This window comes from Cyprinodon variegatus, unplaced genomic scaffold, assembly GCF_000732505.1.
Source record: "Cyprinodon variegatus isolate N-32 unplaced genomic scaffold, C_variegatus-1.0 Scaffold560, whole genome shotgun sequence".
Classification (NCBI taxonomy): Eukaryota; Metazoa; Chordata; class Actinopteri; order Cyprinodontiformes; family Cyprinodontidae; genus Cyprinodon; species Cyprinodon variegatus.
The window spans coordinates 357,222-369,467 of NW_015151013.1; the positions used below are offsets into that span (position 1 = coordinate 357,222).

Here is a 12,246-nt window from a genome sequence, read left to right on the forward strand (position 1 = left end):
TTTTTTTTTTTTGTTTTTTGTTTTTTCTCTCTCAGAGTGAGATTAGTACACGGCCAGGTGCCAGCATTAGCATCAGCATGCCTTTTTTGGCTGCTGAGGGAAATATTTGTATTATCAGTAGTGTTAGGCACAGGGTGTCATCACAATTATTTTCTGAGGTCCTGACTTTCCATTAACCTCTGTGATTTCAATTTACTACCTGTAGTCACGCTGGACTAATGAATGTTAGATTACACAGAATTACATTAAGGGGCTATGTTGTTATTCAGCCATTATTATGGATTCTAATCCAGCCAGTCCGTCCTTTAGAGAGAGAAAATGTATATTATTCAGCTAATAGCAGGTTACAGTCTTTCAGTGTGCTCCACAAATGACCACTCTGCTGTTGTCGGCATACCAGCCCCCCCACCAGCCCACCATGGCACCCCCATCCTACAGCTTCTGCTCTTTGAAAGGCTGTATTGATGTTTTTTAGTTTGCTTCAGTAAGGAAGATGAGTGAAATGATTTGAATCAATTTTGCGAGTTTTATCAGTGCATCTTGGGGAATTTTAATTACATGCCTTGTTTGCTTTGGAATGAAACAATTCAAATGCCCTCCGTGTCCCCTCAGCTATTTCCTGTTTTTATTCTGGGAGAGGAGATGAGAGGATCAAAGTATCTTTGTTTTATAAACGACCTCTGAAAATGTTAGCACTTTTCTCTCAGTGGGAAGAATCATAAGAAAGGAGCGCTAATTACAGCCGCCTCTGTTAAGATCTTGATACACTGTGTCTCAGCTCAGCCGAACGCTGTTTTGTGTTGTTGACAGCCATTTTGCTCGCTGCATCTTCATCTGGAGATGTCAGAGAATCCCTACACATCTGGGCCCATCACAAGCAAGAAGTCTGTCCCAGGAATCATTGTGGCCACAGGTACAGTTGTTTGAACAAAAGATAGCTGTGCATTTGAAAGCAGTGAGACTTTGCACATTCCTTGTTTCTCAGATGACTGTATTGCTGCCACGTGACAGCTGAAATGTTCAAAACGAATTGCATATTGTCCCCTTTCTGTCACTGGCATCAGATCCAGAATGTTTGAATTCTGAATATGTTTTAGGGGCCTCAAATATTTGGTTGTTCTAGTTCTCCTGTGAAAAATGAGGAAACACCAACACACTGATGCAGATGAGTGAATAGAAAATAAAAAAATATATAAATAAATATATATATATTTATTACACCGTGCTAAAATATTAGTACCTCTAATACCTTTCACATTTCATCACGTTAAAATCACAATGTCCCATAAATTTGTCTGTTAATAACAATACAAGAATAATTCATAATTTTATGGCTGAGCTTGCACATCTGGAGACTGAAATCTTAACTTATTTTTCTTTCGAAAAAGCATAATCTCTATTAGTCTGGACAGAGAGTGTCTGTGAAGATAAGGTTTCAAATACTGCCAAGACTTGGGCAGTCTCAAGTCTACTTCATCCAAAAACAGGTTTCCTGCTAGGATTGCTTGTGTTTAACTCAATCTAGGCTCCTAATCTCCGACAACCTACCCTTTCTACTAAAGAAAGTTGTCCCAACAGTGTGATGTTGCCACCACCATGCTTTATGGTGGTACGCATGTAAACATATAGTTATGGAACATATGTTTAGGATATTTTCTGACATATAGATTCTTAGTATAGGTCAGACAATTTTATTTTATTTATATTAGCTGCACTTGTTTTTTGTGGGGTAACAGTGTAGTAACATGTGGTGTATACATGCAACACCTTTCAAATTTTCATTTTTTTAGAATTTAAAAAACTTGCATCATTGCCCTTCTATAACACAATCAGGCATTACCTTGAGTTTGTCCTTCACAGAAAACCCCTAGAAAAATATCTCAAAGTTTGTGGCTGCAAGGCACTGTATACACTGTATGTTGTTGTTTTTTTGCCTTTGTTCTCAGGAAACATTGGAACGGAGCTGTCCTCTACCAACCTTGGGATGTTTATTACATCTGATGCAGGGAATAGTTGGAGACAGGTAAGAGGAGTTTATAGGTTTTTTGCTAAACAGTTGAAGTCTTTAAAAAAAAGCGTGAGACACTAAAATGGGACGTCATGCCTTTTCTTTTCTAATTAATTCAGATTTTTGATGAAGAGTACAACATTTGGTTTCTTGACAATGGAGGTGCTTTGCTCGCAGTTCTTCATGCATCAACGCCAATTCGCCAACTATGGTGGGTATCACACGTTGTTACAGGCAGCATACCAGAGTTGGGAATTGTAGGTGCGAAGGTGTAGTGGAAAATTACCTGGATGTAATTTTTTTTGGAGGGGGGGAGGATCAGCATATGATTACACTTAATGTTCTAAAATCCTGATGGGCAAACTTTAGGTGATTATTGTATCGCCAGTGTGGCTTCAGAGCTGTCATTTCCAGCAGAAGAGAGTGTGCTACAGCTTTGTACTCTTGGTTGGATATGAAGGTTTGAGTGCTTTTATGTAAATGAGTGGTGGAGCAGGATGGAAATATGAGACTCAGAATGCCCTCATAAGTCCCTCATTGTGGGAGCTTTGTAACACTATCTACTTTGATGTCCCTGCACACTACAATGCTGTCAAAAGTGATTAAGCTCAGAGAAAAGTGATTTGAAACCCCTAAATCTTTTTCTGATGTTGGAATCTGAGTCATACCTTTCTTTCTGATGTTTTGTCACCTTCAAACATTACCTGGGCTGAGGGACATTTGTTCTTTTGTTCAGTCGGCTGTCAAGTTAATTTTTCAAAAAGAAGAGAAGCCATGGCGCTCCATTTTTCAAACATGGCAAAAGCCAAATGACCTTAAATCATATTTCACCTTTACTGTTTACCAGCTGTATGGTTTGTATACATGCACGATTTGATGCTGTCTTCATGAAATAAACAATAAATTTCCCCACTTCTGCAAGATAAACTGGACTACAGGGGGTTTGATGCACTGACAGATATTGTCTTTGTTATGCAGGATCAGTCTTGATGAAGGGAAGAAATGGGATCGCCACAGTTTCTCCTTGGTGCCTCTGTATGTGGATGGCGTTTTAATGGAGCCTGAATCTGACAATCATATTATCACGTAAGCAAATACTCCCAGGTACTGAATAGGTAGATATCAAGACTGAAGAATTGGCTCATTTTAACGTTTAAAGAGAAAATATCCACAAGTGTTTCACATTAAAATGAGCAGGCATAACAATAAAACATTTGTCTTGCATTGGTTTTGAAGGCGTATTGTTGTGTCTGTGTTGCTGGTGAGTATGTTTGATCTAGCTGGGCACTCAGTGGTAAGAGCTTAGTTAGAGATTTAGGTTATATCAATTTTCTTGGTTTGCCACAATCATTGGTGAACATTTCCTTGGAAGGTGTTGTTTATATATATTGAATGACAGCAGACTATTGCACTATTGCATCAGAAGTTTTTACTTAAGGTCTTTATCATTTTCATATAAATTATTTCCCCATTTATCACTTCACCACAAAGAATAGTATATTTAATTAGGATTTTGAAGGTATAGTGGAGGATGTTTTTTCTGGGTGGATCATCAAAATAAGTGGTCAGGAAACTCATCCCCATTTTCAGTTTGACATAGTTGAAAAATTGCAAATCTTCCTTTGGAAAGTAAGCTTGTATGAGCAATGCAATAGCAACTTTTAAACAGAGCGTGCATGAGGAGCAATGGGCTCGTGCATGCTCTCGCACGTGTTTAATAAACGTTCCCTCTCGGAAGCAGGTTCAGGGGTCGTGCAATGTGCATTTTTCTTTTAAAAGTGGAGAGAGTGGATCTTTTCAAAAATTCACAAAAATCCTCCACTATACCATTAATTTATAGTCCAATGCAAAGTTATGGGTAAATGTGTAAAAAAAAAATGCAAAAATAATTGTGTTTGTATTAATGTTCACTCCCCTTTGATAGCCATAACCAACCCTAAGAGTTATTGGACAATAAAAGTGAACAATAAAGACTGCAAAGACAGAGGAATTTCACACAATTTAATGGTATTCCTTTCTGATCAGGTGAGACCAAGGTACAATATTTTGCCCAAAATGAAAAGATCAACCATGAAGTTCACCCTGGACATACCATTCCCATTGTAATCTAAGGTGGTGGCAGCATAACTCCTTGGGTATGCATTTCTTCTGCAGGAACAGGGTAGCTGGATGAAGCTTAATTCAGGACAGACCTGGAGGAGACTGTTAGGGTTTGCAAATGGGCTGCAGAGTTACTAACCTGGCATAAGCCAGATTGATACCGTGTAGAATTCAAATTGAGCTATACATATCAATCTGGAAAGCATCATTTAGAAAGTGTTCACAAAAGGGAGGGACATTGAGTACAATGCTTGGACCTGATTGGGCACCTGCTTCCCATGTTGAGTTTTTAACCGATCACAGAAGCAGTATCAGCTTGATTTGTTTCATAACTATTGGATTTAACTGATAAATCAAACTTAGCAAATCTGGTAGCGGGGAATGTGCAACCACCTTCCTATTCACAAAGGCAAAAACTGTGTCCTTTTGCATGTTTTTCAAAAAGAAATAGAGCATATTCCAGCTAAAACCCGCACACCTATGTTTTTTTTTTTTTTTCTTGCTCATGCCTTCTGTGTCATGATCTGCCCTGATAGCCTACCTTAATTACTCATGCCTTTCTCCTGCTTAACTCTGTCCAGCTCCTAATCATCACTCATCCACTTGCCGGTTTCTCTTATATTGGGCCCAGTTTCAGCTATCATGGCTAGATCATTGTTTGCCTTCTGTTTGTTCCCTGTTTGATTTCTGTTTCCCCGGCCAGTCGGTTTTGTTAATTTTAGTTAGCTCCAAGGTTCTTGTCCCTGCTCCAGTGAGAAGTTTATTTTCAAGTCAGTGTCCTCAGGTGAGTTATTTTCCCTAACCAGTTGGTTAGAGCGTTTCAGCATTTCCCTAGTGATTCTGTTTTCCTGATTCCGTTCCCTCTCACCAACTGGTCCTGTCTGTCCCGGCCTAATCTGCCCGCCTGAACCTCAGTTGTACTCCTGCTGGATTTTGCCTCCGTGTGCGTTTCTGGCTGAACTGAATCCTCGACGTACGGGACTCTGAACCTGTCCTCCAAGGTGTGTTTTGGTCTGATCTGGATGCTCGACGCATGGGACTCGTAACCTGTCCTCCAAGATGAATTTCGGTCTAAACTGGATGCTCGACGCACAGGACTCTTAACCTGTCCTCCAAGGTTAATTTCGGTCTGAACTGGATGTTCGACGAACAGGACTCTTAACCTGTCCTCTTAGGTGCATTTTGGTCTGAGCTGGATGCTCGATGCATGGGACTCTGAACCTGTCCTCCAAGATACGTTTCGGTCTAATCTGGATGCTTGAACTTGGACTCGGAACTTGCCTTCACACTCTGATGGATTCCTGGAACTCGGATCTGTCCATTTCTGAGTGGACCAATCTTTTAAACCAGGTAAGTGACTCACTCTAATAATCATCTTCTATTCAGATGATAGTGGTCACTTACCTGTGTTTCTCCCTAAACCAGTGTGTCAGTGATTGGGCGGTGCCCCAACTCCTTTCCTGCAGCAGCCGCGAACCGCAGATCAACAGCAGCGTGCTTCTGTTCAGTTATGTTTGTTTTAATAAACGTTTAGAACTTTCCTACTGGCTGTCTCACCTTGAATACTGGGTCCATCTGCCCCGTTTTATGACATTCTGCCTCTGGTTGATGCATTAAAGTCATATATGTCCCTACATTTCATGGTCTGAAACATTTCTGTATCGAGGCTAATGCATAAGTTGGCCTCTGCCAAGATGTTTCTAAGAGTTTGTGAATTCACAAATCTTGAGATAATTCATATTGCTTGCAAGGTAACATATTTACCTTCAAACATGGACAACTGTCCTAAACATGCTGCCAGACCTACAGTAAAATTGTTACTTTTAGAGCATATTCAATTGCTAAAACTGCACTGTCAAACTGCAGACCTATCTGTGGCAAAACTGGAAAATTGAAGCTGCAAATCCTAATGCTGTCATACTCTAGATTATTAAATATATGCATGTTTTTGCACCAAAAAAAAGCCTTTTTTGGGGGACAGGATTTTGGGTAACAGTTATACAAATTCACCCCACAGAGTTCAGATTTTCAGCTGTAACATTGAAAACTTTTACAATAGCACATTATTTGTGTTGGACTCATACACTTACCAACAGATAAACAGTTCTGTGGTTGTATAGTGACAAGATTAAAAAGTTCAGGGGTTTGAATACTTTGCAAGGTAATTTTGATGAGGCTTTATTGTAAGTTTAAATGTGTCATTTGTTAAAGCAAAAAAAAAAAAAAAAACTAAAATAAATAAATATTAAACATTAATTAATTGAGCTTATATTTTGGATTTTAAACCATTTATTAGGAAAAAGTAATATTTTAAACCTAAATGCTGTGTATAACTTGGCTAAGGAAGTGAGTGAAAAAATAAGTACATTTTAATGTTCCCATAATGCGTCTGTATTAAACAAAACGTAGTTCTACATATTAGGGATATGAGTCTATGTCTGTACCTCAGCAAACTCCCAGGTGGGAAAAAATGTATTTTCATGTCTCATTTTTCAGCTTTTTTGGACACTTCAGCCACCGGTCAGAGTGGCAGCTTATCAAGATTGACTACAAGGGTCTCTTTAGCAGGAGATGCATGGATGGAGATTATCAGACGTGGTACCTGCACAACAAGGTAACAGGGATGTTTTTTTCATGCCTGTCCATTGCACACTACTTGTAAATGTTAACCTGTTGTTGAATTCATGTTTGTAAAAAGAAAACAAAAAAAACACAATTTACTTTATGTAAAAAGGGAGAGCTTTGTGTGATGGGTGAGAAGCAGATCTATATGAAGCGCCGGCCTGGCAACCGTTGCATGTTGGCTCAGGATTATTCCAGGATCTACTCCTCAGAGCCATGCCTCTGCACAGCCTATGATTTTGAATGGTAATGACTATTTTTTTTGTTTTCCTACAAGCTGTGCAACTTCGAGATTATAATACATTTGAATGTAATTAAGATACTTGTGAACATTTGTGACAGGAAAACTAAAGTATCAGTTGGAAAAACTGCATGTGTTTTAGTATCCACAGTACATTGCACATTTACTGCAGTGTGACTCTAATTATATCTTGAAAAATTTAGATGGAGTTTAGAACTTTCATCATGCTTTTCTGATTTGCATAATGTCAAATTACTTATTAGAATTCAGTTAATAATGGATCGTTAAATGAATTTTAAATCTATTTTATCCATTCATCTGAAATTCTCTTTGATCTTGCTTGTCTGACAATCGTGTCTCCAGTTAAAGTCTTAAAATATTCCATGAAGCTCTAACTGAGAAAAATTAGCCTCACTACAAAAGCTTGTAGATTATTTTGAGAAGCAGTGTTTATAATTTTATGATGTACTGCGTTTTTTTATTGAATCAAATTCTTTTGGCAGTGACTATGGGTGGGAGCGTCAGGCAGATGGAAAGTGCTCTCCTGCTTTTTGGTATAATCCAAATGGTGTGGCTAAAAGCTGCAGCTCCAGCCAAAGTTTCCTTAACAGCACAGGGTAAGTGCGTCTCAACGTTAAGTCCCTGAAAAAATATAATTCTCTCTTGCCATGTTTTATGATCTGCTGGAATATAAAAAAGAAAATGATAATTTACAATCTAGATAACTCAAAATAAAGACGAAGGGATCTTATAAGTATCATCTGCATTATTTATTTCAAGATAAACAAAGAGAGAAAGTGGGCACTTGGAAAGTGAATATATTACAGTATGTATACTCATGTGCTGATAAAACACTTTCACTGCTTTTCTAAAAAGTGGTTAAATATAAGAAATTGTCAATGTAATATGTGTTAAAAGGGAAGCATTTGCTCTTTAAAATTTAAAGTAGAAATGTTGCCTATTTTTTAAGGATGCTTATTTTTTACTTTATTTTTAAAAGATACCGTAAGGTTTTGTCCAATAACTGTAAGGAGCGAGGGAGAAATGTGTACTCGCCCAAGAGAGTGGCATGTCAACCCAAAGCACCCCAGGGCCTCCATCTGTCCACCAGCCATGGAGAGCTCAGTGCCACCGTTGGAAGCAATGTTACTTTTATGATCCACCTTGATAATGTGAGTAAGAATTTGACATGATTTCTGTTTTATTAAATGTTGTTAAGTGTTGTTTTATTGGTTGCATTAAGGGAATTTCTGAACTGCCGTAGCTTTGGTCAGGCATTGATTTTAAAGACCTTTATTGCATGCAACAGGATTTCATTCATTTCATACCTAATTATGCAGAGAGAAACAACATGGGTGAGTGACTAGCTTCCTCATTAAGTTTGCTTTTGCTTAATTTTCTTTAATTTTATAGGCTTGGATAAGATGTTGGTAAGAATGTCTATAATAATAAGGGAAGTATTCAATGGTTTATCATTGGTTTTTGATATGAAATTTTATTTGATATATTTTCAACATATGTTGAATAAGCTGATTAAACATTGTGCAAAACTAGGTTCTACTTTTCTCCTGCAGAATTTGTAATACAGTAAGATCCCAAAATCCTGGCATTTTTATAAAACTTTTTGTTTTTTTTGTTTAATGTTTTCAGCACTGGGGAACTCCACAACTGTTTTATTTCACACATAGCTAAAAACAGTGCTTTGGTCAACACAGCAATATAATGGCTTATTGCAGTCAAGTTAACCAGAAAAATAATTAAGACGTGATCTATTCAGAATCTCATTAGGATTTATCCAAAGACTTAAAGGGAAGGATGAACAGGGATATTTCTCTCAATACTCATGAGGATTGTAGCTGTTTATGTAAGAGCCAAAACAATGAAAATATATAACCTGTGTGCCTGATGAGCATTTGATAAAAGCTCGGGGGCCCTAACAGAGACCGGTTTGTTCATTTGTTGCAAGTTGTATTGTGTGTAATGACTGTTTTGTTCAATGTGAGGAGAGAATTTCATTTCTTAAGGTGTTTTTGCTTTGTCGAGGACTTTATTAGAACATCAATTATTAATATACACACATTAGTGCTGTCTTATGTAAACAGATATCATGGGGACTAGATTGTTATATCACAAAACTCTGAAGCGTGTTTAACACACATTTCTAAAAAATACAAAACAACTTAATTAGTGGATGCAAAAGAAAAAAAAAATCCCAGTTTTTACTTAGAAAGCAAAATAGGTAAATAGTATTTTTACAACAAACAAAATAGAATTCAAAAAATACTTTTATTGTGTTTGTTCCAGCTCTTTTAGATTTCTTTTGTTTTTTTTATTACTGCCTAGCTTTCAAGAGTAAATGTCTCTTACTGTATCTGTACGGAAATATAATATGTTGTCAACCTGTAATACTTGTATGTGGTTTTCCATAAGTAAAAGTTAAGCATAAAACATGTTTCACTGTGTTTTAAGGACAGACAATTGTCAGTGATAAATGATAGCCCCTTAGAGCTAAAGTGTGTAATCTTTCATGTCATCTAACAAGGTTTTTTTTTAGATCATAGCTTCAAATCCATAAATTCTGCAATACTGTTGTCTCAAATACTACATTGGCAAGTATACAAATTAGGAGATGAGGAAGTATCATGAATTAACCATTGTTTCAGTGAATAAGGCCACAGAGATTAGCTTTTTTTTTAACATAAAAATGGGAGATAGAGAAAATGATCTTGACAAAGAATGAAGTGGGGAATTCTCTTAATAGGCTTGTGAATGGCTTAAAAAGCTGTTTTAATTTAGCCCTAGAAAGACTGTTTCAATTCCTACCTCCAACACACACACGGATGAGTTAATGTATTCTCTCATCCTATCCCTGTGCTCAGTCTGGCTGCAGGCTCCTCAAATCCTTAGTGGTCCATTGTTCATCTCCAGCATTTAGCCTCTAGAGCAGTGGTCAGGGATTAGCGGACCACGTTCTGGATCCGGACCCACCTGCTGGCTAATCCAGAACCCACCTGATTTAAAGCATGTATAAATTACCGCATGTGGTCCAATGAGAGTGTCTAACTTCACTTGCGCCGCTTCTCCTGTTAATATGGTAAAGCCCTCCAGAGCGAGCGGGACCAGGCTACACGTGATACACCTTAGCCAATGAGCTGTGTCAGTCTGGGTCGCTGCTGCAAGCCACTTTTAGACCAAGCAGGCAAACCTGTTGCAAGCTGGGCAGTGGGAAAGAAGGAGAAGATGAAGAGAAAAAGAAAGTAGAGAAAGTGTGGACTGCTGGAAGAACTAATGAAAGAAAAGTCAAATGGGGTGCTCAAAGGTGACCCTGCACATTTTGAGTATTTGGTTCAACCTAGTACTGTAAAGCAGGATTCCCTACCATGAACATATTCAAAAATAAATATCGATCCAGGCTCACGAATGTGTACGGAAGAGGATTAGGGCCAATGAAATAAAAATAAAAAAAAGTCTACTGATTTTTTAAATATTTCAGTTAGATATGGGAAAAAATGAAAATTCTGACTTTAATCTCAGAATTCTGGCTGAATTCTGTCAGTTAGAAAACCAGCCATGTCTGTTCTAGAGATTGAACTAGCTCTCTTGTTTTAATCACCTTCTGCTCTTGCATTAATGAAATAGCATCACCAGGGACCCCTCAGGCACGTAAAAAGTCACCTAATTCCGTCATTTTCCACCAATGTGTTACTGGCCTGCCCAAGAACTCACATCTTTGTCAGTGAAGCTGAGTGCTCCCACATCTCTTCCTTTATGGTGCCCATCTACATTAAGATCCGAAATTCTGAGATTAAAGTCAGAATTCTGACTGAACTAAAATTAAAAAATCAGTTAACTTTTTCTATTTTTTCAGTGGAACTAATCCTCTTCCGTAAATGAGCACCTTGATACGTGCTTGAGAATGGCTTTGCCGCCATTCAAACCCGGGTTTAAAAGCCTTGCAGGGCAGCATAAAGCTCACTTCTCTCATTAAGCCATAAAAAAGAAAAAAACAAACAAAAAAAAAACGGTCATTTCAGGTGTTTTATAACATCAGGAAATTGTCTATATAACGAACTAAATGATTGTTGCTCTCTAAATTTAAAATGGAAAAACGTTCTATTTTTTTTTTTTTTTTTGAACATTCAATGTATAACATGGATGCATAAAAACCGTCAATTTATTTCAGTGTTAAATTCTGTTTAGAGTAACAGATCATAATTAAAAATGTCTCCGGACCTTTACTGAATGATGAATTTCTTTATTCGAACACCAATGATTTTTAATTGGCTACCCGTGCTCTAGAGGCTAGCCTTTGCCTGCCATTGTCTCTTTCTGCCTCGATGTAAACCCGGGCCAGCTTTAGTCTCTTCCGGGCCCTGAGTGCTATGTTTCCTTGCAGGCCTCTCCGAACTACCGCTGTGCTCCTCAGCTCTCTTGCTGAGCTAGGAGCAGAAAGCTGTCGCCTCTAGTGATATGGTTCCTTAGCTCCGATGGGGGGCACAGCTGGTCGGCTTGTCCCGGTTATGGAGCTCTGCCGGCCGCTGTTTTCACACTGATTCCCTGCTGTTCCTGCCTGAGCTCAGGAATGTTGTCTCCCCTTATATTTGTGGTCCAGGTGATATTAACACAGAGGCACACAAACACACAACCATGCACACAAACACTCACACCTAAGGAAAATTAACTTAACAGTCATGTTTTTGGGCTGCGGGAGGAAGCAGGATAACCCAGAGAGAGACCCAAGCACCAATGGGGAGAACATGCAAAATCTGTGCTGGAATTTGGGTTAACAGTAATACAAACTACACAACTGTAGTTGTGTAGTTTGTATTACATGTAACATGTATATAGATTTATGTGTTACATTACCTTTAGGTTTAACCTATTTGGTGACTTCACTTGAATTAATTCCATATTTTCCAAAGATTTTCTGGAAAACATCTGAAGGAAACTGACCTTTAGATGGCCTGGCTGAAGAAACAGTAAACTATTACTGTAATATTATTCCCAGCAATGGTGTTTAAAAGCATGCTCATTCATGCAGGTTTGACTTGGAGTTCACTTCTTCATGGAGGAAGCCACTCTTTACATTTGCTATAGTGCTTGGCTATGGATAGTCTATGGATTTGCTGGCAGGGGCAGGGTGTTTTGGGAGACTGAACTGGTTAATCCTTCACTTATTTGCTGTCAGCCCATATTCCTCAGCCCATAGAGACACACACGTGCAAAAATTATGTGAATCAATCAAAGCTTGGCCAAGCACCTGCAAGCCCGAACT

The 12,246-nt window shown here is 38.3% G+C and overlaps 1 protein-coding gene across 1 annotated transcript in view; it reads left to right on the plus strand.

Annotated features, from left to right (window-relative positions):
• LOC107095623 (VPS10 domain-containing receptor SorCS3-like) overlaps window positions 1–12,246 on the plus strand; it is an 88,042-nt gene that overhangs the window by 47,378 nt on the left and 28,418 nt on the right. Inside the window, exons 11-18 of the mRNA XM_015391789.1 lie at window positions 811–913; window positions 1,947–2,023; window positions 2,128–2,219; window positions 2,987–3,094; window positions 6,605–6,722; window positions 6,843–6,976; window positions 7,475–7,588; window positions 7,972–8,143. Coding sequence (XP_015247275.1) covers window positions 811–913; window positions 1,947–2,023; window positions 2,128–2,219; window positions 2,987–3,094; window positions 6,605–6,722; window positions 6,843–6,976; window positions 7,475–7,588; window positions 7,972–8,143 — 918 coding nt within the window. The remainder of the gene's footprint in view (window positions 1–810; window positions 914–1,946; window positions 2,024–2,127; window positions 2,220–2,986; window positions 3,095–6,604; window positions 6,723–6,842; window positions 6,977–7,474; window positions 7,589–7,971; window positions 8,144–12,246) is intronic.